The sequence below is a fragment of the Podarcis bocagei genome, assembly GCF_964188305.1.
Source record: "Podarcis bocagei genome assembly, chromosome: 9".
Classification (NCBI taxonomy): Eukaryota; Metazoa; Chordata; class Lepidosauria; order Squamata; family Lacertidae; genus Podarcis; species Podarcis bocagei.
Genome location: NC_138134.1, coordinates 64,145,784 through 64,172,288, shown reverse-complemented (window position 1 = coordinate 64,172,288; position 26,505 = coordinate 64,145,784). Strand labels below are relative to the sequence as shown.

At 43.5% G+C, this 26,505-nt stretch overlaps 1 protein-coding gene across 1 annotated transcript in view; it reads right to left on the bottom strand.

Annotated features, from left to right (window-relative positions):
- Positions 1 to 1,095: 1,095 nt before the first annotated feature.
- Positions 1,096 to 26,505, bottom strand: part of SNCA (synuclein alpha) — a 43,745-nt gene continuing 18,335 nt past the window's right edge. The window contains exons 4-5 of the mRNA XM_081207482.1: positions 3,742 to 3,831; positions 1,096 to 1,735 (exon numbers count right to left, since the gene is read on the bottom strand). Coding sequence (XP_081063608.1) covers positions 1,703 to 1,735; positions 3,742 to 3,831 — 123 coding nt within the window. The 3' untranslated portion in view covers positions 1,096 to 1,702. The remainder of the gene's footprint in view (positions 1,736 to 3,741; positions 3,832 to 26,505) is intronic.

The window sequence follows — 26,505 nt, the reverse complement described above, 5'->3', positions numbered from 1 at the left end:
CTAAGGAGAAGTCTCCTGTTACCAAGTGTGAAAACCAAGATCCTACTTTATAGAGCAAAGTCCTCTTATTTTGAAGGCACCCTCCTGTAGTTGAAGTCCAAGTCCAGTTTAAAGCTAAACAAAACTAAGAAGGGAGAGCAGGAGGTGTCTGAAAATTGTTCATCCACGTTTAACAGCTGGACAGCAGACAAAGCATGCAGACAAGTCATCTGGTCATGGAAGGTGGCTTTTCCACATGCTGTAGAGGTAAGTGAGGGGCATCAACTGGGAAGGTAGCCCATGGAGGAAGAGCAAAACTGATCCTAAACCTCTGCTGCCTTGTGGGATATCTTTGGGAGAAGAAAAGGCTAAGGAATAAACTTTACACGAATCCACAGTGGAGACCCTAAGATGGTTGGATGGCACCTTCTATGCCTCCCTCCTGTAACCAAGCTGGTGTCAAAGGCATTGCTCTGTTTTCCTTTGGACCACTGTCATCTGGGCAGCCCAGGATCCCCATACAGGCTTGTGCCCAGGGAGGTAACTTCGGTGCTGCTGATGCAGCAGTTTGACTTCACCCCTGGAGGTACACTCCATTGCCTCTTGAGACAGACAGATGCCAACAATACTAAAGACACCTGAAATGGCCCCTGTTTCACTGCCCTTTTGCAGGCAGTGAAATGAGAGGGGTTTAGCAAAGTTTCCCTGCGGATGGCATGGTTGGGCAGTGGCACTCATTTGACCTCCCGAAAATTGAGTCGCTGTTTACTGAGCTGGAGAGGGGAAGAGGCAAGGCAGTGGGGCTCAGAGGCTTTGCTGATGTCGAGGTAAATCCTTAAGGGCCACAATTACACATTGGCAACCCTAGCCTCAGGATTAATTTCGTACACCCACCTTTGTCGCCAGGATCAGTTTGCTTGGAAGAGGAGGGACTGATAGGGATTCCAGCAATCTCCCCGAGTTTTGATTTCCCCCCCAAGGCAAGACAGGGTACAGTGTCCATCGCTGGTTCTTTTCAGGGAGCTGAAAACATGCATTTGCTGTCATTTAGTATATGACACAACCCCAACATGAGAATTTATTGTGAAAAAGGGGGAGCTAATTATTTAACACCAGTTTTGAACAGATAACATTTTATTTATTCCAGTCGGACACCGTTATTTACAAATACAAGTTAGTAAAACGTTTCACAAAACGAGTAAGATCCCACAGTAAATATTTATAGGTGCATAGTTCATGCTCAATTACTTTATATATATGTATATATGTATAGAAATATATTAACAACTTTCACAATAATGTTATCCTTTGACAGAAAAAGAAAGATCATAGGTAACAGTTAAAAAAACCTCGTGTCAGAAACAATACCAAATTACCGACAACCTGTCAACAAAACATGTACAGCATTAGAAATAAGGAGTAGACACTTAGGTGTTTTTTTATTTTATTTTAAAAAACTGCTTTCGGACTTTTTAGAACTTGAAGCCACAATATCCAGACAACAACAATGGCTCTGAGACCCAGACCTTCGTTTCAGAGGGAGGTTGGTCGCTGAAACGAAAACTGGACGCAGTTACAGATGCTCCGATCATTGCTGATGGAAGACTTCAAAAGACACTGTACAAACTATAAAAAGTAGTTCACGACTGGGCACATTGGAACTCAGCACTTGTACAGCACAGGATGTCTTTGCCAGCAGCTAACAGAAGGAAGAGAGTTGAATTCAAGCCTCGGGTTCGTAATCCTGGTATTCTTCCTGTTGGAAACAGCAACATCAACATTGAAGAAGGAAGAGGAGGAGGAGGAGGAGGAGGAGGAGGAGGAGGAGGAGGAGGAAGAAGAAGAAGAAGAAGAAGAAGAAGAAGAAGAAGAAGAAGAAGAAAGAAAGAAAGAAAGAAAGAAAGAAAGAAAGAAAAAGAAAGAAAGAAAGAAAACATCTCAATATATGATGTGCTAGTTCACACTAAAGTGGTACTTAAGTTTCAGGTGGATGCTCACTAGGGGTGTATGGGCTAGAATGTTTTCAGGTGTTTCCCTAAGCATCACATCTTCTTCCCTAAGCTGGGCAGAAGCTTCCTGGGCTCTAGGAAAGAGGCAGAAGCCCCTGTCCCATTATCGGCAGAATGTTGGAGCATATGCAATAGCAGCCTCTTCCCTTTGAAAGGAGAAGCATCATGTCATGTTCTTCTGCATCACTTTAATGCACAGAGTGGGAAAATCTTATGGGAACTACTTTGCATGATGGCAAATACACCGTCTTAATGGAGACAGTTCTTTAGAAAATTCTGTAACACAGTGACATTCACAGTCCATTAAAGGCTAGAATTTTGTATTTAAATTTAAGTAGGTATACATCCGTAGGAACTTGACTGAAGAACGCAAGCTATTAGAGGGGAAAGTGTTTTGCAGGGAGAACAAAAATCTACAATTCTAAAACAGCTTTTGAGAAATGGTGTGCCCGAGAAAGCAGGCTGTGTGTGTCTTTTCACACTGAATAATAATATGAATCATGTTTGTGTTTTCTTTGGTGCTGGTTTAGGATCTGAAATTAAAGCCCTTACACTGAATTTACTGGTATTATAAGATAAATCACAAAGAAGGTGGCTCCCCCAGGAGTACTGAGGGGGCATTGTTTTCTTTAAAAAGTTTTCATCATTAATACATGTTATTTTCCTTCTATCGTGGGGGTTTGCAGTTCGATAGCATAACTTTAGGTTACTCCAAACTAAGTATCTCTTTGTTCAGTGGGGTTTACACCTAGATAAATGTGCATGGAATTATGTATGTATGTATGTATGCATGTATGTATGCATGCATGTTTGTTTTTATTCCATGCTGGAGCAGTAAGTAGTGTGGTCTTGTGGAATGGTGCAGGGCAGTGGGGGCAGGGCCTGCCCACCCATGAGGTGCGATGAATCCACTGCCTCAGGTGGTGGAAACTGAAGAAGGAGCATGGCTGTGGTCACCCCACTGTAAGGGACTGGGCAGAGGAGGTGTAGACCACCTTCCCATCCTGACCCTTCTAGGGAGGAGGAAGACAGTATAGATTTACAACAGGGGTTTGAGGGAGGTCATAGCTCAGAGGCAGATGAGGGGGAAAGTCAGGAAATCATGGGAGAGGCAGAGCAAAACCCAGCTGACATGTTGTCATTAGAAAGCATTCTAGACCCTCCATCTCCCAGAACCTGGTGAGCCTTAAAAGTAGGCGAGAGCTCAGAGACAGAGGGCACCTAGCAGCACCCATAGAGGAGGTGATGAGAACAATGAATGAGGAAGTGGGAGAGATGGAGTGTGTGGAGATTCACTTGGGACAACGCCATTATCCAAGAGGCTGGGTTCTATAGCCTCTCTCTGAAATGACTGAAATAAAAAAGAACTTTAGTAAACTTTTCCTTGTCTTCATACTTTCCTGGGCAACCAGATGGGAGCCACTGACAGCATCCTAACACCCATCTACTCCACTATTGATGGAGAAGCCACACCGGTTTCCAGCGAGATCTCAAAAAAATTCATGAGATCGTGCGAGATTTCAGTGAGATCTGGCAAGATGTTGCCAAAACTGGTGCCACTGCCAGCACCGCTTTTCCATGGGTGGCAGCATGTGGGGTGCCCACAGGTTTCTTCTGTGAGTGCAGTACATGTTTATTGACAAACTAGTTTCTAAATTTCTCCCAACACTTCAAGCATAAATGACCAGGACGTCTATCACGAGGTGCCCATTAATAGTATACTCTGTGAGAACCCATCAAAGAAAGATTTTACCTCAGGAGGCATTTCGTAGGCCTCGTTTTCTGGGTCTGCTGGCATGTCTGTGTTATCCATTATTCCTTCCTGCGGGAGGCCTTCTTCATTCTGCAATTGTAAACAAGAGGAGGAAACAATAGCATGGCAGATTTCTTCTTAGTTTAATTTGAAATGCAACCCGTCACTTCCCACTTCCAATAAAGCTATTTGTTACTCGGTTTGGTTAATGGAGTATTGAACATAAAATGTTCCATTGGTGCCACAGAGAAAGTGGAAGACAGAAATTTCCCTTAAAAGGAGAACTGCTCCTCATTTTTTCCATTTTAAATTTTGGTAAACATTTCAAAGATATTTAATGAAACCCGGAAGGCTAGTGGCAATGTGGGTGCAGCTGTTGTTTCTCACAGGCTTCCATATAAATTATAAATCCATCATGAAAATTAACACAGTCCTTCTTACTCACAATGCTTGTAAAGGTATATTTGTGCCAGCAAAAGTAATTCTGTCCTCCCCCTCCCCAACAGCCGGAAGGCCCTCATCTTGGTAGTAGAGCTTTGCATGTAGAAGGTCCCAGATTCACTACAGCATCTCCAGGAAAAAGATTCCTTGTCTGAAGCCCTGGAAAGCTGCTGCCACTGAGCTAGGAAGACGCATAATTCTGCATTGCAGAGGGTTGGACTGATCCCCATAGCTCCTTCCAACTCTACAATTCTATAACTCAGTATAAGACAGCTTCCTAACAGATCTAATGGCTCTCCCTGCCCCAGCATGCACACTTAGTGCGTGTACCCCATGAACATGTATGTGCTTCATAAGTAGTTCTTTTACTGCAAATGTAGTCTGTTGGGGGTACATTGTTGTTTGCCTTGGCATAGATTGATTGATATTGGTGTACCTGTGTAGTGTGTAGATGTTCTTAACCATGGACTAGATCACTGTATGTTGCAACCCTATGATTCCCTGCTTAACAGCTTTAACAAGCTCCAGGCTTGCGAGATGCAGGAAGCCATAGATCATTCGAAAGCAGCAATTACTGGTAGGCCAAGACATATTTGACAGTCAAGATGGAGTAAACGGAGCTAACAGGGAAATCATGGGAAAGTGGCCTCTTCGTCCTGGGCTGAGATACCTAATGAGCTACTAGATGCAACATCCGTCACTGACATATAAAATAGGCAGCATGCAAGCAAGTCCTCAGTCATACTTGGTTGATTGACCTGTCTCACAATGTCTTCTGATGGCGACCTTAATTCTAATTTAGATCAAGAACTTTGGCAGCAACATCTGTTTCAGTTTTATCTTCTAAATTCTGCCAATTGGCTGGCTTGGTTTCTCCTACAAGTATTTGAAGCTGCTGCTCTTAAAACTGTTGCCTTAAGCCAATTAAAATGAGATGAGATTACTTTAAACCAGTGCTTTTTTCTGGGGGGACGCAGGGGCACGCATACCCCTAAACATTTTGTGAATCTAAGTTTGGACTCATTGAGGGGCAGCATTTCAATATGAGTAGGAAAATGAGAGTACCCCTAAACTTTTTTTTAAAAAAAGGAAAAAAGCACTTCTTTAAACTATCACCAGCAATGGTCCTACAAGGGGCACTGCAACTCAAACATTTCCAAGTAGCCCAGAGATGGGCAGAGGAGAGGCAAACAAACATCCTTTGAGTACTTTTGAAAGTACAGCATAAAAAATGCAACCACGTGTTCATGTAGGTGGGCAAAGCAATAGCTGCAAATAAAAGATCATGCATGTTATAATTCACTTTACTTTCTTATGCAATTAAGGACACGAACCAAAGGAATACATCACTACTTCACCTATGGAGAATTCAGTCAAACTGCTGCACTAGAAAGTTTTGGAATTATAATCATGTTACGGCTATATATAGCACAGTCCATAGCACATTTTCTGTGACAAGCGAGTTGAAAGTAAAGATTTGATAGAGCCTTCCTTCCTTCCTTCCTTCCTTCCTTCCTTCCTTCCTTCCTTCCTTCCATCTGCTGTTGCCCCTAGTTAAATAGATTTGAAATGTTTCCAAAGCAATACAAATCCTACCAAACCTGTTTATTGGCAAAGGTGTGTGTATAAGACATGACCACTATTTGAAAATGTCCATCCTTTGACTTTTTAATGATCACTGCATACCCTGTTCCTTAAAAAATAGCACCAGATGAATTAACTTTCATTTCCACACACTATCCACTTTAACATCTGCTTTATTGATTATTACTTTTTGGTTTTCCTTAAAAATATATATGTTGGGTTGGATGTAAAGTCAGTTAATTGCACTTTAAGTCTCACTGATTTCAAAGGCAACTACGTGCTACTAATTTAGTCTGTATTGAACCAATAATAATTAAACATTTGTGAATTCCTGATGTTTTCCCCACAAGCTGCACAATTCTATGCCTCTTTATTCAGAGGCAAGTCTCACAGAGGTTCCTGGGGAAGTAGACAAAGGGTTGTGGTGAAAAGCTACTTTTGTGCTAAGTCATGCTGCATCCATTTGAAACCCCTGGCAAAAATTATCCCAAAGGTGGGTAAATTTGAAGAATTTGGTCTCCAAGGTTACAGATACCAATAACTTAAAATAAGACACGAAACAGCCCCCCTTTTAAGATTTGGGAGTATTCAGTAATTTTACTCTCCATCAGAATGCATATTGACTTTGAGGTTTGTGCTGATCACGAGCTTAACGTTTTGTGTCAGCCTTCCCATTTCTTTTAAAAAGCAGACTTTCCTTTTGGCTTGCCGGGAATGAGATGCGCGTCAAGCAAAACCCACTTATAAATGGCTCTTGAGGTTCCACAAGAAAGAACATGTCTGCCTTCTAATGCCGTCTGTAGCAGGAAAGCAGAAGGCATCTGACTTTAGTAAAAATGGAAAGAACCATTTTCTAGCTGAGTTGTAGGCAGAAAACCATAAACTAGTGGGTCCGACTAGATTTTCTAAACATACGCCTCAGCTACCTGACAGGTGATTCTGGACTGGTCTGTACTGAGCAAAGCAAAATGACCAGGGTAGTAGCATTCTGAGGCAGTAAAATGTGTCACTTAAGAGAGGAGCTACTCACATTACTGAATGCTCCGTTACAGAAAAAGCTCCTGCAATTATAAAACTAGCAGAGATGCGAATAGGTTGGGCTTGAACCTCTGTTTTGCTGATTATTATTTTTTAAAAAAACTTGTAGCAGGCAGTTTGTTGCACATGGGGGAACATTCAAAAATGGAATCCCCCACATGCAGCCTGAAGTGGTACACTCCATGCTACCAGCTCTGCATTACAGTACCTGTAGACCAGACTTAAATTAGGTAGAAACGTGTGCATAAAAAATGAATATATTCATGAAAATAACTTGCAAAATTCATATTAGGAGAAATTGCTTGCAAAAGTGTGTACATTAGGCAAAACTGCAAACTAAAATGTGTTTATCATAATTCATATTGAAATGCTGATCATAATTCATATTGAAATGCTGAAGAATTTTCATGAGGTTTTTTTTAAAACAACAGCAGCAGCAGCAACAACCCCACAAATTGTGCTGAAATGTGGAGAACTGAATTTTAGGCTTGAAATATTGAGGAACTGAGATAATTGAAATGGACAGGTCTTCCCACCCCTACTTTCACACAGTTTAGTCTTCTGTTGTGTTCCTGTCTAGCAATACTGACCTTCATGACTGCTTGCTCCTTAAACGAGCAATTACCGAATTAACCCAGATCTTGACTTTTTGGATCCATGCGTAAGTGCACTCTCGAACCTGTTAGCTAAGCTCCTGACACTGTTTAAAGAATGAAACCCAATAGCTGCATCATCCTTTATTCTTCTGCAATTATTTATCAGTGCTAATAGAGCCTCCCCAAGAAATCTTCTCTGCTGCCCATTAACTTTAATGAGAAAAGCTGGGTGTTTTTCTGACCATCAATGCAAGCAAATACAGTACACCTGTTGTTGAACATGTTTATCTAGCAAACAATCATTTTAGCGCATTATATTATATTTTATTTTTAAAATGATATTTATTAAAGTTTCAAAAAAGGTTACAAAAAAAGAAAAAGAAAAAAAGAAAAGAAAAAATACAAAATACAGAAAAATAAAAACACTTAAAAACAAATCAATCTTTCCATGTCTTGTCTTTCATTTACTTGTTTCCCTGACCTCCTCACACCTCCCTTTTTTGTATTCCAGTTCAGTTAGTTAATTCAGCAAATCCTTTCCCTCTTTGTTTTTATCCTAATCCTTTAACTTAATATATTGTAACTTGGGATTCTCACCTGTTAACAAACCATTTTACATACATTTTTACATATATTTTAGATTATATTTTTTATATTGTATCATTTGAGCAGTGTTATGTTTCTTAAAGTATCCTTGACAAAAGGTAATAGTGAATTGGGATGATTATTTCCACTAAGAAGCTGTGCTGAACAGGCAGATAGATGCCTGTTCTCTCTTCAGTTAAGACCCCAGAATTAGCATAATTATTCCTGATAAGCTTACAGAAACCTACCTCTTTTAATCAGCAGAGTTTATAATAATTTCCTGTCTCCGGTTACTACTGTCTGGTATGCAATGAAATATTTAGCAGCTTTATTCGGTTACATGTTCAGCATTTTCTTAATGAGACCATCTTGTTAAACAAGACCAACAGAATTTTTGAATATGGACACATAATATTCTCAGTTGTGTTTCTCTTTCTTACGTTCAGATACCTGGGAGAGGGACCCTGATGCAGAGGACATCTTTATGAAAGTGAACCAGCTGGAGAGAGAGAGAGAGAGAGAGAGAGAGAGAGAGAGAGAGAGAGAATGGGGGTGAAGGGGAAGGGAGGAAACTAGAAAATCCGACTGCTCCTCCAAGGCCAGAGATTCATAGATTCATAGAATTGTAGAGTTGGTAGCAGTGGTGTAGCATGGGTTGCCAGTGCCCAGGGCCGTGAAAAAGCGTGGGTGGGAGGGAGGAAAATGGATGGAATATGCATGTGCATTCAACTGCCTAACAGTGTCTGTGTCACCCAGGAGATTGCAGCCACAGAGATAAGAAAAGAAGAGTTGTTCTGCTTTCTGGAGAGGTCACTTCCTGGTCAGAATCCTGTTCTCATGGTGGCCACCCAGATGCCTGCAGAAAACCCAAAAGACGGAACCGAGCACAACAGCCCTCCAGTGGTTTACAGCAACCGGCATTTGGATGTTAACATCAGACCATGGTTTAGTGTTATAGGGATGAGCCTGCGTGAGCCACAAAGAGACCAGAAGCTTTCACTTTCATTTTTTACTAACTGCAGTTCCTCATTTTGTCCAAATGTGCGATCTGTGTTAGTCTTAACTGGTACCCAGAGTCATTTAAAAATGCTGAGTTATTTTCTAAGCCAGTTAAGACTAACCACAGTTTGTTTGGGCGTAACAAGTGATTGCGGTTAGTTGAAGATGGAAGCGAAAGCTTCCAGTTTCCTCATCGTGGCCATGCTGAAGGAGGTGGAGGAAACATGAGTTCTGAGGCTTATGCATATTATGCTAACTAGATCATTGTTTACGTCTATATGCAGGCACAGTAATGACTTCAGTGTTTACAAATAAGCAAGTGAGTTGTATTTTCTAGCATGCAAGACTTACTCCATGTATAATCTCAGACAAATGCAATTTCCAGATGAAACATTAATAAATATGTACTAAGGGGTGGCTAGGACTGACAAACACTCATGCTCTCTGGGTGCGTTATTTGTCTTCTCAAAATGAGGTAAGAGAACTGTAATTGTGCTTACCTATGATTAATGGAGGGCAGTACAGAAAACGCTGTAACCTCAGCTAAATTAGGCTACGGCAGGGAGGATTGTATTCTTGATTACGTGCTTATTAATGTCACTAGAAACACCCACATTTTATGCTGCCTGGCATGATTAGCTATTCAGAACATGAGATGTGTATTGCACAGAAATTGATTTTTTTTAAAAAAAAATGTAGTAGTATTTAAATACTATTTACACCTTCTTGAACTGTTCACAGTCTCTGTTTTCTGGTACCTCTAGGGATAAAATCAGTGTTCCAATTTTATTCCCATCTTTGCCTTTGCAGATGCTGTCTTTAAATGTTATCTGAGTTGCTAGCCTAAGGCTATATTTCTTCAGGGATCAGTCCTGTCCTCTAGGATCTAGATGGGTTTGCTACCAGACTGCTGTGAATAAGGCTGGCGCTATGGGGCTCCAGACATAGAACATTCTATTCTAGGACCAGAGGAGATTGAGCACAGCAACCCCCTCCCAATCTTGCATGCATTTAACACAGGCAATTTCAACCATACGCAGTTGAAGACAGGCTGGTGAGGGGAAGGAGAGGTGGGAGGAAATTGGAAGCCCCAAGTAGACCTGGTGCAAAAAGGAGCTATTAATTTCTCAGTCTTCCTTCCAGGGCAGGTCCCTCTCAGGGTGCCTTTGGGTGGTGGCATGGCGGTTCTGGGACAATCTGGGTGCCACAATTTAAGAAGGACATTGACAAGCTGGAAAGTGTGCTGAGGAGGGCAAGAAAGATCATCAGGGGTCTGGAAACCAAGCCTTATGAGGAACGGTTGAAGAAGCTGGATATGTTTGGCCTGGAAAAGAGGATATGATAGCCAACTTCAGATATCTGAAGGGCTGTCACATGGAGGATGGAGCAAGCTTGTTTTCTCCTGCTCCAAAGGGTAGGACCCAAACCAATGGCTTCAAGCTACAAGAAAGGAGGTTCCGACTAAACACCAGGAAGAACTTTCAGACAGTAATAGCTGTTCAACGATGGAATGGACTCCCTCGGGAGGTGGTGGACTCTCCTTCCTTGGAGGTTTTTACGCATAGGTTGGGTGGCCATCTGACTTGGATGCTGTAGTTGAGATTCCTGCATTGCAGGGGTTTGGATTAGATGACCCTTGGGATCCCTTCCAACTCTATGATTTTAATCTTGGTTTTGGCATGGTTAATGAGGAGAGAGCTTAAGTCCTGGGTCGCTGTGCCAAACCTTGACTTAGCACAACAGCAAAGTGGCTTCAATCTGAGACACCACATAGTAAGCCATAGTTTGGCTTGCTGTGTTGTGTGAACAAGGACAGTGTATAATAAACAGAGGGGAGCCTTAAAAAATGAGCAGTGATGACAATGGGAAACTTAGTGCAGCAATTCTTGGGCGAAATGTCAGGCTCCTGACCACCACCCATGCCATTTCACCTCTTGTTGTTGTTGTTGTTTAGTCGTGTCCGACTCTTCGTGACCCCATGGACCATTGCACGCCATGAACTCCTATCTTCCACTTCCTCGAACAGTTTGGTCAAACTCATGCTGGAAGCTCACTGCCATTTCACCTAGCATGACCATTACAGAGAGAAGGGCAGTGGTAAGCACATAAGAATAGCCCTGCCGGATCAGGCCACTGGCCCAACTAGTCCTGCTTCCTGTGCCTCCAATGGCCAATCAGATGCCTGTGGGAAGCACACAAGAGCCCTCTGCCATCCTGCAGTTTCCAACAACTGGCATTCAGAAGTGTTATGTACTGAGTTGAATAGGATCCAAACTGCAGCAGTCTGATTGGTCCTAGAACAATAGGATCCGAATTGCAGCAGTCTGATTGGTCCTAGAACAATAGGATTCAGAATGCAGCAGTCTGATTGGTCCAAGAACAATGCAGCAGTATTATTGGTTGGCAGGAACCACCCAATCATGCTCCAGATATAAGTGAATCAACAACCTGATTGGCTTACAGTAGAATTCCAGAATTAACCAATCATGTGCAGCCCATTGTGTAAATAATGTATATAAAGCAGATACTTTGAGGGGACTTCCATTCATTCCTCTTCACCACTATGAGCTGAATAAAGAGCATGAAATCACTTTGCGACTCTGAGTATATTTCAAGAAGCATTGCTACCTCTGACCACGGAGGCTGAACAAGGCCATTGTGGCAAAAGATACATGAGGTAGGGGAGCCAACAAGCACTTTGAGCGTTATTCCCTGCTGAACTGTAACGTTATGCTGTATAAGGAGAGAATAACAGCCACAAACTGTGTTTGAAAATCTGCAGTACACCTAAGAAAAGGCTCTTGCTGTTGTTGAAGTGGTTGCTCTGCAGTTATTGACATTGTGCGTTTCTCTCTCAAGAGCTCCCTTAGGTACAGTGCATACACTAACGTCCGTCTACCAGGATGGTGTTTAACATTTCTTCCAGTTGAAAGAAAAGGCATCACTCGGTTGGAGAAAGTACCTGCAGTGATGATTAGAACATGAAAGCTTTTTGGATTCTCCCCAGCATTGGTAAACTACTAGGGTAAAGTATGAATACAGTGGTAACCTCGGGTTACAGATGCTTCAGGTTACAGATGTTTCAGGTTACAGACTCTGCTAACCCAGAAATAGTACCTTGGGTTAAGAACTTTGCTTCAGGATGAGAACAAAAATCGTGCTCCGGCAGCGCAGTGGCAGCGGGAGGCCCCATTAGCTAAAGTGGTACCTCAGGTTAAGAACGAACCTCCAGAACGAATTAAGTTCTTAATCCAAGGTACCACTGTATTCAAGAAGATGAGCATGCAGGCTAACAAGCATTTTGCTTAGCTGATTACCCTCCGGAAGCAGGCAAAACCTTGTTATTGGCTTTAAGGGTGCAGGTTACATCTGCTACTAACTTGAAGGATGCGCATGATTGGCTTCGCCAGTCTTCTTGCTCCAGAGCCACTGGGCTTTTTTTATGTTATCATAAAACCATTCCATTCCTCTTCTTGGCATAGAGAGACAGTGGGGTGTACTGGTTTGAGTGTTGAAATAGGACCTGGGAGACCAGGGTTCAAATCCCCACTTGGCCATGGGGCTCATTGGGTTACTCTGGGCTAGTCACTGCCGCTCAACCCAGCCTACTGAATATGGAGAGATAGAGAGCCATGTGCATCACCTTAAGCTTCTTGGAGGAAAGGAATATAATATACTTCCACACATAGTTAAATTATAGGTGTGGTGAGACAACCATAAACTTAAGATAGCTTTAAAAGGAAATAAGACAATTCATAGAATCATAGAACCCTTCCCAACTCTACCTAGTATACCTGAAGGAGTGTCTCCACCCCCATTGTTCTGCCTGGACGCTAAGGTCCAGCGCCAAGGGCCTTCTGGCGGTTCCCTCACTGTGAGAAGCAAAGCTACAGGGAACCAGGCAGAGGGCCTTCTCGGTACTGGCACCCACCCTTTGGAATGACCTCCTATCAGATGTCAAAGAGATAAACAACTACCTGACATTTAGAAGACATCTGAAGGGAACTTCAGGGAAGTTTTCAATGTGTGACATTTTAATGTATTTTTAATCTTTGTTGGAAGCTGCCAAGAGTGGCTGGGGAAACCCAGCCAGATGGGTGGGGTACAAATAATAAATTATTATTATTATTATTACAATATATTTTGTGAGGTGAAGTGACCAGGGCTATACACAGTACTCCAACTGTGGTTGCACAGTTTGTATAGCTGCATTATGATCTTGGAAGTTTTTATTTTCAATTCAAAGGAATTTGCCTTTTCCACAGCCACTACACACTACTGACCATCACACATTATTGCTCTTCGCACCCAACCATGATTTTTTTTTAAACACATGCTGTGGGCAGCAGCGAGAGCAAGAAGGCATTTTCCTGGGTTCACCACAATTATTTGATGGCATTACATAATCTGAAAGATGATCACTGGGTTCCATCAACTGAGGGTATATGACTGAAAACCAAATAGGAAGTTAGGCTACGCAGACCACAAGTACAGTAGGAGCAGCCTGAGGATAATAATCACAACTCTCCCTCCCACAAGTAACATTTGCGGTTGAGCTAATGAATACTGACAAGCTGTCTAGAATTATGTAGCAATACCAGCTTTTAAGAGCATGCTGGCGCTGATACAGGACTCCACTTGTGTGCGTTCTCTCACATTTGCATAGAGGGAAGAGAGATATAACTGAAGGAACGGGTGGCTTTACACATAATTCCGAAGCAATGCCAGTGACTGATTGTGCTTGGAACACAACATACAGAAACAGGCTTCCTTTTCTCTCTACTATTTGTTATGGACCGGTTGGACGCAGAGGAATGGTAGGAGGAACCAGCTGGGGAACCCCAAGGGAGGAAGGCTCAGAGCCTGGGATTGGTAGGACAACAATGAGTGGTCAGAGAGAGAAGACAGGGAGGAGAAGGTGTCAGAAGCTGAAGAGGTAACAAGGCTTAGAGATCAGGGAGCGTCTGTGGCAGAGAGAAGCCTGGAATCAGAATGAGAATCTGCAGCAGGAGAGTAGGGTGTGGGGAGGAGGTGGCAAGAGGCAGAGATGAGTCAGGCTGGTGAAGAGACATGGGTGTTTCCCACTCCTGCTGCGACCAGCTCCTCTCCTCCACTGGTCTCCCATAACCGGAAGAGGTATGACAGGCAAGAGGATGGAGCCTCAGATTACCTGGAAAGGAACCAGGGGAGGAGGAGACTTAGGGAGCTGTGGGAAGGCAGGTGTGCTGGGCCCAGGGGTATCCTGAACAATGTGGTCCAGATCCGGTTCCAAATCCAAGGGTTCTGTGAGGAGTCAGTCCAACAGGACCAAAGCAGGACACGAGGCAGGGAACAAGGCAAGGTCTGGCACAGGATCACAGGCAGGTTCTGGCAAACAGCAACATTGCTCCCGCAACCTGGGGCAGGGTCCAGCAGCCTTTTATCGGGGTAACGGCCGGTCTTGATCCCCCGGTGACTCACCTCCCTGTCTCGCCCGAAGGTGAGCACTCTTCCTGCGAGTACTCAGGTCTCTCCTTCTCTCAGACCTCAGTCTCTGCAGCTCGGGAGATGTTGGTGGGTTACTAGACCCAGGGGCCACCTCAGCCTCTCCTGACCCAACTGGTAGTGGAGCAGCTGTAAGTGATGGTCCAGCTGAAGGCAACAAGGTAATCCCCGCATCCGGAGCCAGGGCAGGCTCAGGCCCCTGACTCGGCCCAGCTGGTGCTTGTTGCAGGGGAACCTGTGCAGACTGGGGCTCTTCAGAATCAGGCCCCAGACTAGGTTCAGCTGCCGCCTGAGGCAAAGGATCCGGTGCAGACTGAGAGTCCTCTGGCTCCGAGTCCGAGCCCGAGTCCCAGGCCATCACAGCAGTGGTAAAAACTGGGTGTAATATCTGCTACTCCCTGTTCACTCACTGGCTCTGTTGGGCACAGCAGAAGGTGGACATGACAATGTATTGGAGCAGCAGCAACTACCAACAGCTGCCCCTATCAGTGAGGAGACTAGGTTCACTGAGGGAGGAGAACCAATCTTGCCCAAGTCCTCCCCCAGTCTCCCAAAACTGCCACCCTCTGGGAGGTGAATGCCAATCTCAAGCAAGATATTCACTGCCATCTTTCCTTCACAATTCTTTTATTGCTTATATGAGCACCTTCTCACTTTTCCAGTCAATTCCGAGCAAAAGGATCAGCGCAGGTCAGCTTGCTGGGTTTCAACCAAGTGGAATTTCCCCTTCCCAGGTACTACAAAGGCATCCAGCAGAGGACTCAAAGGTCAAGAGCTGTCACACAGGCTTCTTTGTGCTGTTGCAATTCTGCCTCTGGTGCATATGCATATTTCCTGAATAATAATGATCTCTCCCAAAGATCTCCATCTTTAAGTGATGGAATGTGTATTCTGAGTCAATACCTTGCTGTAGTGGGTCTTCAAACAAGATGGTGAGATGGTGTACAATATTCTGGAGGGTATTTTAACAAACAACAACAACAAAACAAAAACAAAAACAGCAGCTTGCATTTTTCTGAAAACCTTCTTGTCTTAGAAATGCTCTTTGGAGAAGCAATCATTGGCTTCACTGAACAGTTTGACATTAATCCATAGCCTGGTCTTCACTAACTTAATGACCTCTAGCTGTTTGGACTACATTCCCATCAGCCCCAGCTGATGTGGTTGTGCTCTGTGAACAGGATCTAGATTGAAACATACAGTTGTGATCATAGGGCCCTTTCTGCTTTCTGTTTTCCCAATGAAAGCTTCTTCCTTCCATGTGCTGTTGACCTCCAACACTGCTATTTCCTACAAACAGTTTTGTGGGGGAAGTCAACAGGGAAATGACACAGAGGCAAAGTGTTAAACACTCCATCTGTGCCCTAGTCCTGACCTACATTATCACACTTCTGGCATTGCTGTTAAGAGAGACAGAGAGATGAGAGGATCCCAGAACCAAGCTGGAGCTGATCCTACTGTTGGGCAAAGGAAGGAGGCCACATCAGGCAGCTGATTCTGGGTGTCACATAAGGGCAGCAGATGTTCAGCTGTGCATTGCAGGAAGTACAGTATCTGGTGGAGATCATAAGTGTAAAAGAGAAGTATAATAAATGTAGGTATGAGAAGGAGAGATTTTGGCTTCAGGTCTCCTGCTGCATAAAAGCAAGAGGAACAAGTACAAAGTTTCCCAAAACTATCATTACTAATCCAATTTATACCCTGCAATGAAAGGAAGCATCTGAATAATGGCTTGTGGGAAGCTAGATTTACTGCTTTTGATTGCCATACTCATCTCTTCCTACATGGGGGGGAAACAGAGTGAGGAATCGGGAAAACATTTGGCATTTAAGAGCAATTTCTGAAAGACAGAAGAATGGATTTAGGGAAGCAAAAGACAGGAGCATTTCATAACTGAGCCACACAACGGTTGGATCTCCTGTCTCTGTGATTACCTATTACCTACAATTCATTTGTGACATTTCCTCCCTCTTGATGGTGAAAAAGCAGCTGAGTCCTCAACAGGTACTTCATCAAGAGTGTGAAGTAGTATAACAGTGTTCTGATGATGCCGGCAGGATCTCTGGCTATAGTGTGCCTTGAACTGAAGCTCATCCTAAAAAAATATGGATCATATATACCCTTTGGATGTCTCAGGCTGGCTTATAAATGAAATTGGCTGCTGTTGCCTGCTGCTAATCAGTGCCATTGGCTGTGCCACAGAGTTCAAACATTAGAGGCAGGGACAAAACTCTTTTAGAATGTAAGAAGAGCCTTCTAGATCAGGCCTGTGGCCCACCTAGACCAGGATCCTGTTCTCACAGAGGCCAACCAAGAAAGAAAATGAAGATAGCGATTTAGTGGCATGAGAAACTTGTTGCAGATTTCAATATTGTGTTGTTCGAAGTGACTGGAAGCACTGACTCCTTTTGGAAGAAATCTTTGTCCATGCCCACATGGACAACTTTTTTACTGGCAGAACTCTTCAAAACAAAACATAAGCATCAAAGATACAACCAAGATATCCTTACAATTTCTTGTGCTGGGCAGCACAGGCTCAGCAGACCTATAAGCAAAGTTTCCTCTCTCTTTAAGAGCATCCATTTCCCTGGTGCTGTTTTCCTTGAGAGCTTCATTTACATCTTCTGTTCCTTGTGGCATTCAGACAAAGAACTAACTGCCACCACCCTTTCAAGATGGCAAATTTGCAACTCAGTACCTTGGTCACCTGATCTAAGGTGACAACAGTTTAGAGTAACAGAAAACAATTGAAAAAAAATCCTTCCAGTAGCACCTTAGAGCAGTGTTTCCCAACCACTGTTCCGCGGCACACTAGTGTGCCGCGAGATGTTGCCTGGTGTGCCGCGAGATGTTGCCTGGAGGGAGGCGGGCGAGTCGGGCGGTGAGAGGCGGGGCGGCGGCGGCGGCGAGGAGAGTATCTGAAGAAGTGTGCATGCACAGGAAAGCTCATACCAATAACTAACTTAGCTGGTCTCTAAGGTGCTACTGGAAGGATTTTTTTAAATTTTGTTTTGACTACAGCAGACCAACACAGCTACCTACCTGTAACCTAGAAAACAATCAGTAGGTAATCACTAACCCATTTAGGAGCTTAGAGCCCCTTGGAAAAACTACTGTGGAAAACCCCCAATATTAGCAATACACATTTAGCCATTTCCCATTTTAAACCTTCATTAATACACATATATCTCAGTTAAATCTATTATACTTAACAAATCTGGCTTAGAGAATGAGCTAGTTGACCACCTAGGATGCCCTATCAATTCTTAATGGCTGACCATTTGCTAATTTGTTGCTTTCTGGTGCAGCAAAGTGTGTACAATCCCAGAAGTGAAACCAGGCCTGAATGATAATCAAACCAGCTCCCTGCCACTGGATGAAATCCACCGCTGTGCCAACCCTGATCAGTTACCATGCAGCATCTGCTTAAAAACATGTAATATTTATTTTTATTTAGCACAGTCGTACCTCCTTGCGAGTTGAACGTTTTGGCTCCTGAACGCCACAAACCCGGAAGTGAGTGTTCCGGTTTGCAAACGTTCTTTCGAACCCGGATGTCTGACGCAACTTTTGCGGCTTCCGAATGTTTTGGAAGTCAAACGGACTTCCGGAACGGATTCCGTTCGACTTCCGAGTTACGACTGTATTTATTAGTTGCTTTTTCAAAAAAGAAACAAAAGCTACTCAAAGCTACTCACAGCAATAAATAAATATCACATACTTGAAAACCAGCATAAAAACAAAACAAGGGTAGGGGGCGGGAATCCAAAACGCATTCATATATTTTTTTAAGTTCCCTGGGAAGAAGGACTGTTAAGCTACTGTGGGATTTGCAGCCTCTCATCACCCTTAAGAAATAACAGCTCCGGGGATTCTTTGGGGGAAGCCCAAAGTGATATAACAGTGCTTTAAATGTATGGATCAGATGTGGCCTGTCCCTTCCACGTCACACAAGACGTGGCCCTTAGTCATGGGCTGCAGCTGTCCGGGCCTTACTCCTCAGTACTGGATCTGTTGTGCTCAACCCTTCCCTCCTCTCATTCTCTCAGCAGGCTTTTCAGAGAGAGAAGTGGTCTTTATAGCACGCAAAGCCCAATAATTACTTATCTGGGTTTGTCACTAAGTAGGAAGAGCGTATCAAGTTGTTTAGGTCTCTGTGCAACCTTGCTATTATCTCTTTCAGTGGGACGCCTGGATAAAAAAGAAGGCTGTGTTTGTGTGTGTGTGTGTGTGTCTTTGTGAAATTAACTTGTGTGGGGTTTAAGAAAAGTGAATTGCATTTCCTGCTTTACTTGACAACCTTTTTCTTAAAACCAGTTTTCTGATAGTGAACCAAATAAAAACCTAATAAATGCTTTGGTTCCATTTCCTCAGTGTTTCCACTGATCTGGCAGCAACACTTTCCCCTCCCAGAAACTGAAGGGCCAGCGCTTAGTTCATTGGCCAAGAAGCTATGCCTTAATATACCAGATATGAAATGAAGTCTTGATAATAAACTGTACAATGCAGCATTCAGAACTCTGGGCATTCCTCTGCAACAGGAACACAGCAACACGTCCTGAATGGACAAAAAGGGCATTTGAAATGAACCCTCCAGTGGCCTTTTGTTACTCTTTTGTTGTGTAATTTTGTAAGGGGGAAAATATTGGCTATTTGCGGCATTCAGCTGCGTAGGATGTAGGACTTCATTTATTCACTGATGTCTTGTTTCATTCTGGCGTTGTCTGGTAAATTAGTGGTTTAATAACCCAATGGCTGGGGAGACCTTATTTTTCAGAAAACATGGTGCTTTTTGAGAAAACAAGAAGAGCTTTGCTGGGTCAGGCCAATGGCTCATCTGGTCCAATCAACTGTTCTGACCCTGAGGAGGACCTGAAAGCAAGAGCGCTCTCCCTTCCTGAGGTTTCCAGCAACTTTTGGAACAGAAAGTGCTTCCTTATGCAGAGTCTATCTGGTTCACTTCATACCCTGAATGGAGATTGACCACCAAGGTCTTTCCCATAACATCTCCATGAGATCCTTTTAAATGCAGACACTAGAGATTAAAGTTAGGAGCTTACTTCATGAGGGTAAAGGTAAAGGGATAAAGGACCTCTGGATGGTTAAGTCCAGTCAAACACAACTATGGGGTTGCGGTGCTCATCTCCTCTTTCAGGCCAATCGAGCCGGCGTTTGTCCACAGATAGCTTTCCAGGTCATGTGGCCAGCAGGACTAAACTGCTTCTTGCACAACAGAACACTGTGATGAAAACCAGAGTGCACGGAAACGCCATTTACCTTCCCACCACAGCGGTACCTATTTATCTACTTGCACTGGCGTGCTTTCGAACTGCTAGGTTGGCAGGAGCTGGGACAGAGCAATGGGAGCTCACTCCATCACGGGATTCGAACTGCCAACCTTCTGACTGGCAAGCTGAGAAAGAGTGACAGGCCAAGATCATCCAGTGAGTTCCATAACCAAGTGAGGATTAGAACCCGAATCTCCTTGGTCACAGCCAGACACTCTAATTATTATACTACAACTATTCCTAGTGGGGTGTATTCCTCAGTTACACAGAAAGCTGCCTTATACCATTGTCAGACCACTGGACCACCTACCTCAGAATTGTCTAGCAAGGGTAGTCAATGCAGTGTCCTCCGGAGGTTGTACAACTCACATCACACCACATTTATATACCAAAACAACCCAAAACTTCCAAGCTGGTTATAGGATGGGTCAACACCTTCCATAACATCTGGGGCACCAGGTGCAGATCCTGTCTCTCTCTAGATTGTACTGCACTCCAATTCCTGTCATCCTGTCCATAGTGGCTGGGAAGGATGGGAACTGGAGTCAAACAACATCCAGAAGGACACAGGTTCCCCAAATCTGAACCACTCCAAATTCCTCTTGGATGTGTGAAAACACATATCTAGTTCTTTGAATCTTGGCCCTCATACTGTGCACTTTTTCAATTTATATGAAGACATTTTCATTCATCAACCAACCTTTGTGCCACAGAGAAACGCAAAAAATTCTCACGAGGAAGGAACATCTTTCCCATGCTAGAAAATTGGGGGCATAGCTTTTAAAATAAAATTAAAACCTCATCATTTGAACATGAAGTCTGTGTGAAATCATTGTGGAAAATATGGGAAAACACAGCACAGCACATTTCCACAGAAAGTGACCTTAGATTCCTATAAATCAGTGTCTTCTTTTCTCTGTAGAAACTAAAAAAGAGGAAGATTTGGTGATTCTTGATTTTTCTTTTCCCTTTTCTTGTTAACAGCATTGAATCAGCTCTGACTCAGGGTTAAATTACACATTACATTAAATGCATAGTGTGCAGGACCACATCAGGATCAAATCATATAGGGAAGGGGAGCTTTGATTCCAACAAAAATTACTCCACATGCAACACTTAGCCTTTGAAAAATGACCCCTTAAGTGTAACTTGACCCTCAGGAGTGACTATTAGAAAGACACACTTGGCCACTTATCTATGGTCCTCCAGATTTTGTTGGACTCCTCTTCCCATCAGCCACAGAGTGCATGATCAATGGCCAGGAATGATGAGAGGTGTAGTCCAACAATATATAAGTGGGGCACAAGTTCCCTGTCACTGCTCTAGCCATATATATTTAACATTACTAATAGTAAGTAGCTTATAGTTGGGCATGAATAATACTTTTTACATGAATTTTAAACACACTCACCAGTTCCTGAGCAACCTAGCTAATTGTACAATAAGATGCACATTTTAATGGCATTTTACGCCAAGATAAAAATACCTCCAAAATGACACATTATGAAAATTGACTTCCTGACTTTGCCTTGTTTTGGTAATCCCATTCTCCTGAGTCTACTTCATGGGCTTTGTTTCATGGTGAATGGCATTTCTATGATGGATCCAGCCCAGCCATTTAACAAAACAATAGCCAAGATCAAAGAAAAGAGGAAGGAAGAAAAGAGACAACCCAGAGATGAGAGACATTTTGAAAAGATATTTCCAAGACCTACACCTAAAGACATGTCTGCCACAGTGTTTAAGAAAATGGAAAGCCTAAGGCGACCCGAAACAGCTTAATACAATTCGCCTGTCCTTGTCTGAATTATGTTTGGAGTCTGAAGGAGTAGGGAGAGATGATAGCAAACAAGATATTCCAACGCAGCAACTGCTAATGGTCTGAACATGGAAAATTGGAAGTCAGCCATGGACAACACAGTTACGTCAACTATTCTTCTGTGCAGGAAATAAAACACTCTCCAAAGAGACTCCAGAATATCGTTGCCAGGCTACCCTTGCCATCTCCCAATGACTTTAAGCCTCAAAGAGCCCCGCTGAAATGAAATTACAAGCTTCAAACATGTGGACCCTGCAAGGTGTGTGTTGACAGGTGCTCTTGCAACACAAAGCACACAATTCCCCATGGAAGCAGACTGGGAAATGTCAAAGCGAGAACCTACAGAACATAGCTGTGGAAAACTTCTCAATCTTAATATACTAAATATCAAATTGCAAAAAAGACAATTGTTTTAGGGAGCATGTGCTGCATTTTTTTTTTTTAAATAAACACATAATGGTTTTCCCAAGAGGGTGCTATTCTTTTGACTCCCCTGCTGCCCTCTCCCCTGATCTGACTCTCGTGGCCTTTACTCCAGTGTAGGTCATCCTCCTCTTGTTTAGAGTTCTCTCTGCAGTTCACCATCAGTTCTCACTCGATCTCAGAGAGCAAGTCACGTGCCTGAAAAATTAAGCACACCCCCCATCTTCGCAGAGAACTCCAGCAACTCAGAAAGCTCGTCTCATAGCTTGTGTAGGAGGTGGAAAGAAAAAGTGCTAAATATGCATTCAATCCTGTGAATGCTCTTCACACAACATGCCCTAAAAATATATGCTAATTTACTGAATAACATGCTGAACACAGCTTAAGGAAAGGGTGTCTATCCAGGCCTTGGTTTATGTGCAGCCCAGCTCTTTAGGGTTACTGTACTCTGGTCACATCCACACCATACATACAAAACACATAGTTCCCCCCAAAGTATCCTGGGAGCTGTAGAGGGTGTGAAGGGGGGGAGGAAGCACCATCGCTTCCCCCAGCAACAAAGGGTAGTCCGATAAAGGACTCCGGGGGGCGTTGCCCTGTCCGAAGCCTATGGAGGTGTGGGCCTAAGGCACGCCCCCGAGCGGTGACCCTGAGGGAGCTCCTATTTGACGTGCCTCAGCAGGACTCCCCTTGACTGGTGGTTAACCCTTCACGCAATTGGGCTGGAGCCGGCTAGTCAATAGGACCAATGCCTAAGGCCAATACCACTCATTCCAGTAATCAATAAAGTTGTGGCCTAATTCGCCCATTTAACCTTATATTCAGTGTGTCGTGTCTTTATTTCTTCTGGGGGGAGGCAGGAACTCGCCACGCAATAATAATCCTTCTACTTCCATCTATTGAACGTCAGGACAAGTGTCTCACAGCTGAATCACCTTTCCAGGGACTGCCCTTTTAAAGCTGTTTGGAGTGGGGTGTGGGAGACGATCAAAATCTTCTCAAAGTCTGGAAATAATCCTTCTCTAACTCTGTAATAAATCCTTCTCGGGCTTTTTCAACTCCTTTCACCTCTTCCCCCTAAGGCAGACGTTCTGTGTATATATTAGAAGCTGATCTGATCTCTTTTAAAATTATGCCTTGAGAGCTCTGGACAATGGAAATACTGTCCATTGGGATCTAGCAGACGACCAAATAATTAAGCTATTGTGACATGTGAGTGCAAAAGCTGTTAGAGGCGGATGCATTTATCTTGCATTGTTGACTCACCTCATGAATTCATCCCGACGTGGGTTGAACAAGTATTTAATGGAAGATTGGTATAATCCTTAAATAAGTTGTGCTTTAAATGATAATGAATCAATGTTTCGAGGGGGAATCAGTTGCATTTAAGATTGATTTTATCAGTGATGGGACTAAAGCAACATACCTTCTCTACCTTTCCTGACTCCCCAGTTTGTACTTTTCTTGTCTACATATAGATGTTGGAGGTAATATACAGATATATTGTATCTAAGCACATAATTATCCAAACACCCCCGCAAGGCTGAGCAGTATTACAATTCTCATATTGCTGACGAGGGGGTGGGAGGAATAAGAGACAATAATGATTTGAAGCCATCTTGCCATTTCAGAACAGGAGCAAGCCCTGAGTGGGAACTTCCCAGACTACAGCTCTGTCTCTCAAACATTGTTTGTGTCTACAAAGTGCCCTCATGGCTACTGTATTAACCTAATTCTTTGCATTTTTTATTTTTTCTTCTGCTTGCACATTCCACACTTTATGTTAATATCTTGCTCGATGAAGATCTCTGGAGAACTCAGTAGTTTGCCATACTTTTATGACAGAACTTTGCAAAGGTTCTGCACCCTTTCCAGCAACAACATCCAGAAACAATCCACCCACCAACTTGTGGGATGCAGGTGTTAGATGTTGAAAAGAACTCTGATTTCCAAGTTGCCAATAGTTTGGAATGTTGCTGTTCAGTATCTTCATATTGTAAGGTAAACACAATTTTCAGCCCAATTTTCTTTATTAGCACGTCAACTTGTTTAAGGATTTGGCTTAAACCCAACAACCTTCAGAATGGCTCACAATAGCAGAATCTGAATACAATAAGTCACTGCCAAAAACAACAACAACAAAATAGCCAGGAGAAGATCAGATCAGAACAGCCAAAAACGTTATAATAGCACAATTAATTCAGCTGCCCCAAAACCTGCCTTAAAAGGGCTAATTTTGATCAATAGTCATGCAAACTTCTTTGCTGAATAAAAAAAATTCCTTCCAGTAGCACCTTAAAGACCAACTAAGTTAGTTCTTGGTATGAGCTTTCGTGTGCATGCACACTTCTTCAGATACTTTTTTTTTTTTTTTTTTGACTATGGCAGACCAACACGGCTACCTATCTATTCTTTGCTGAAGACATACTGGAAAGTCAGGGAGAAATCCACATTTTCTAAGTAGAGGGAATTTTTTAAAATATTCCCTTTTCCTTTTAATTGGGGGAGCCCACCCTACAGCGGAGAGCCCCAGTGAAGGTTGACCACAAGAGTGAGGCCAAAATGAGGGAGCAATTCACAAACACACACTGTTGTCTTCCTATTTCTTTGCTATACCAACGTGAGTATGTTTTCTGAGATAGAATGAATAAAAATGGCCTTCCTGATTCCAACATAATTTCAAGTATTACTTGTGTGAAAGATGCACAAGTAATAAAAAATACAGAGAGAGGCTTTCTTCTTAACCACGATCCACCAGGTTCCCTAGTGGTTTGTAGCTTGTTCATTGTAAATGTTGGAAAATGGCATTAGAAAAGAGCTTAAACCAAATGCACAGTAAAACACAGTTTCCTTTATCAATAATAATAATAATAAAGTGGAGAAGAACTGCCAAAAAAAAAGGCCACTACAATTTCTCTGGAGAGAAGTTACTTACAACAAGGCTTTTATACAAGACAAGAAACTGAAAATAGAGTTTAACATTCTCAGAGCAGCTTCACAATCCATCTCTCTTCCCAGTGAAGTCTGAGCCCTGTGGCTCTGTGAGAGGAACAGGGAGTCTCCTAACTACTTTCAGCACCCTTGACAACTAGGATTGTTTGGCAAAAGCCATGGTTGTTTACAGTGGTACAATCCTGCTTTAAATGCCTCGTGGGTCATCTTCAGGAAAAGAAAGCCACTTCCGCCCTACAGAGGAAGTGGGGTTGTGGGCTTTACGGCCCCACCATGCGTGTGGTGGCTGGAGCCCAGCCCTGTGCGATTGGGAGATTCCCGGCCATGTCACACCCTGGCCAGCCAATTGGCTGGCTCTGGGGGCGTGGCCTGCCCTATTTAAGGCAGGACGCGGCCAGCAGTAAACCCTACACAAATCCAGAGTAAAGACGCTAAGACCGTTGGAAAGCACCTTGTACGCCTCTCTCTGCCAAGCTGCTGTCAAAAGTATTGCTCTGCTTTCCTTTGAACCACATCAGCAAGGCTGAGAAAAGCGTCTTGTGGTCTGGGCAGTCCAGGACCTCCATACACACTGCCACGGCTTGCACCCCTGGGGTGGCCACTTTGGTGCTGTTAACTCAGCAAAAACAATGCGAGAGGCTGCCATCACGAGTTATCGGTCTTTGCAGCCACAGCAGGCTCTGCGATTCCCCAGCAGTTTGACTTTGGCCCCAGAGGCACACTCCATTGTCTCTCAAGACAGACAGATGCCAACAACAACAACCAATGTATAGTGCTTATGGGGTCTAAGACTGGGGACACTTTGTTTTAAATCCACACTCAGAAACGACACTCACCTCTGAGTGTGGGTTAGCCAGTCACTATATTGATCTCACAGAGACCAATGTGAAGATAAAACTAGGGCAGAGGGACAGAGAAGGCGTGTGTGTTGCCTTGATCTGCTTTAAGGGTGAGATATAAAAGCGTGAAATGTTAAACAAACATGTGGTTGGCTGTCATAGCGCTGCGCATTGTGCTGACTTAGAGTATATTGCGGGGTGAGGTAATGCTAAACACAGTTCTTTGAAGTGAGGGGCAGGGCAACACATAATAGAATGGCATCCCATCATATGTCCAGCAGTTACCTGGACGTAACAACAAAAACAGGTAGTAAAAAATGGGACGGGGTTTGCGCTTAAGTTGTAGATAATCTTAAAACAAGGCTGTGGACTCCAAATCCTATCAACCCCAGCCAGTGTTGTCAGTGGTCAAGTATGGGATCGGTAGCCCAATGACATCTGGAGGGCCACAGGTTCTCCCACTTCTGCATTTAAAAGGTGTAAAACAGCGGGTGGCGCTGTAGGGACGCAGGTGGCGCTGTGGGTAAAACCTCAGTGCCTAGGACTTGCCGATCGTATGGTCGGCGGTTCGAATCCCCGCGGCGGGGTGAGCTCCTGTCGTTCGGTCCCAGCTCCTGCCCACCTAGCAGTTCGAAAGCACCCCTAAGTGCAAGTAGATAAATAGGTACCGCTTTATAGTGGGAAGGTAAACGGCGTTTCCGTGCGCTGCGCTGGTG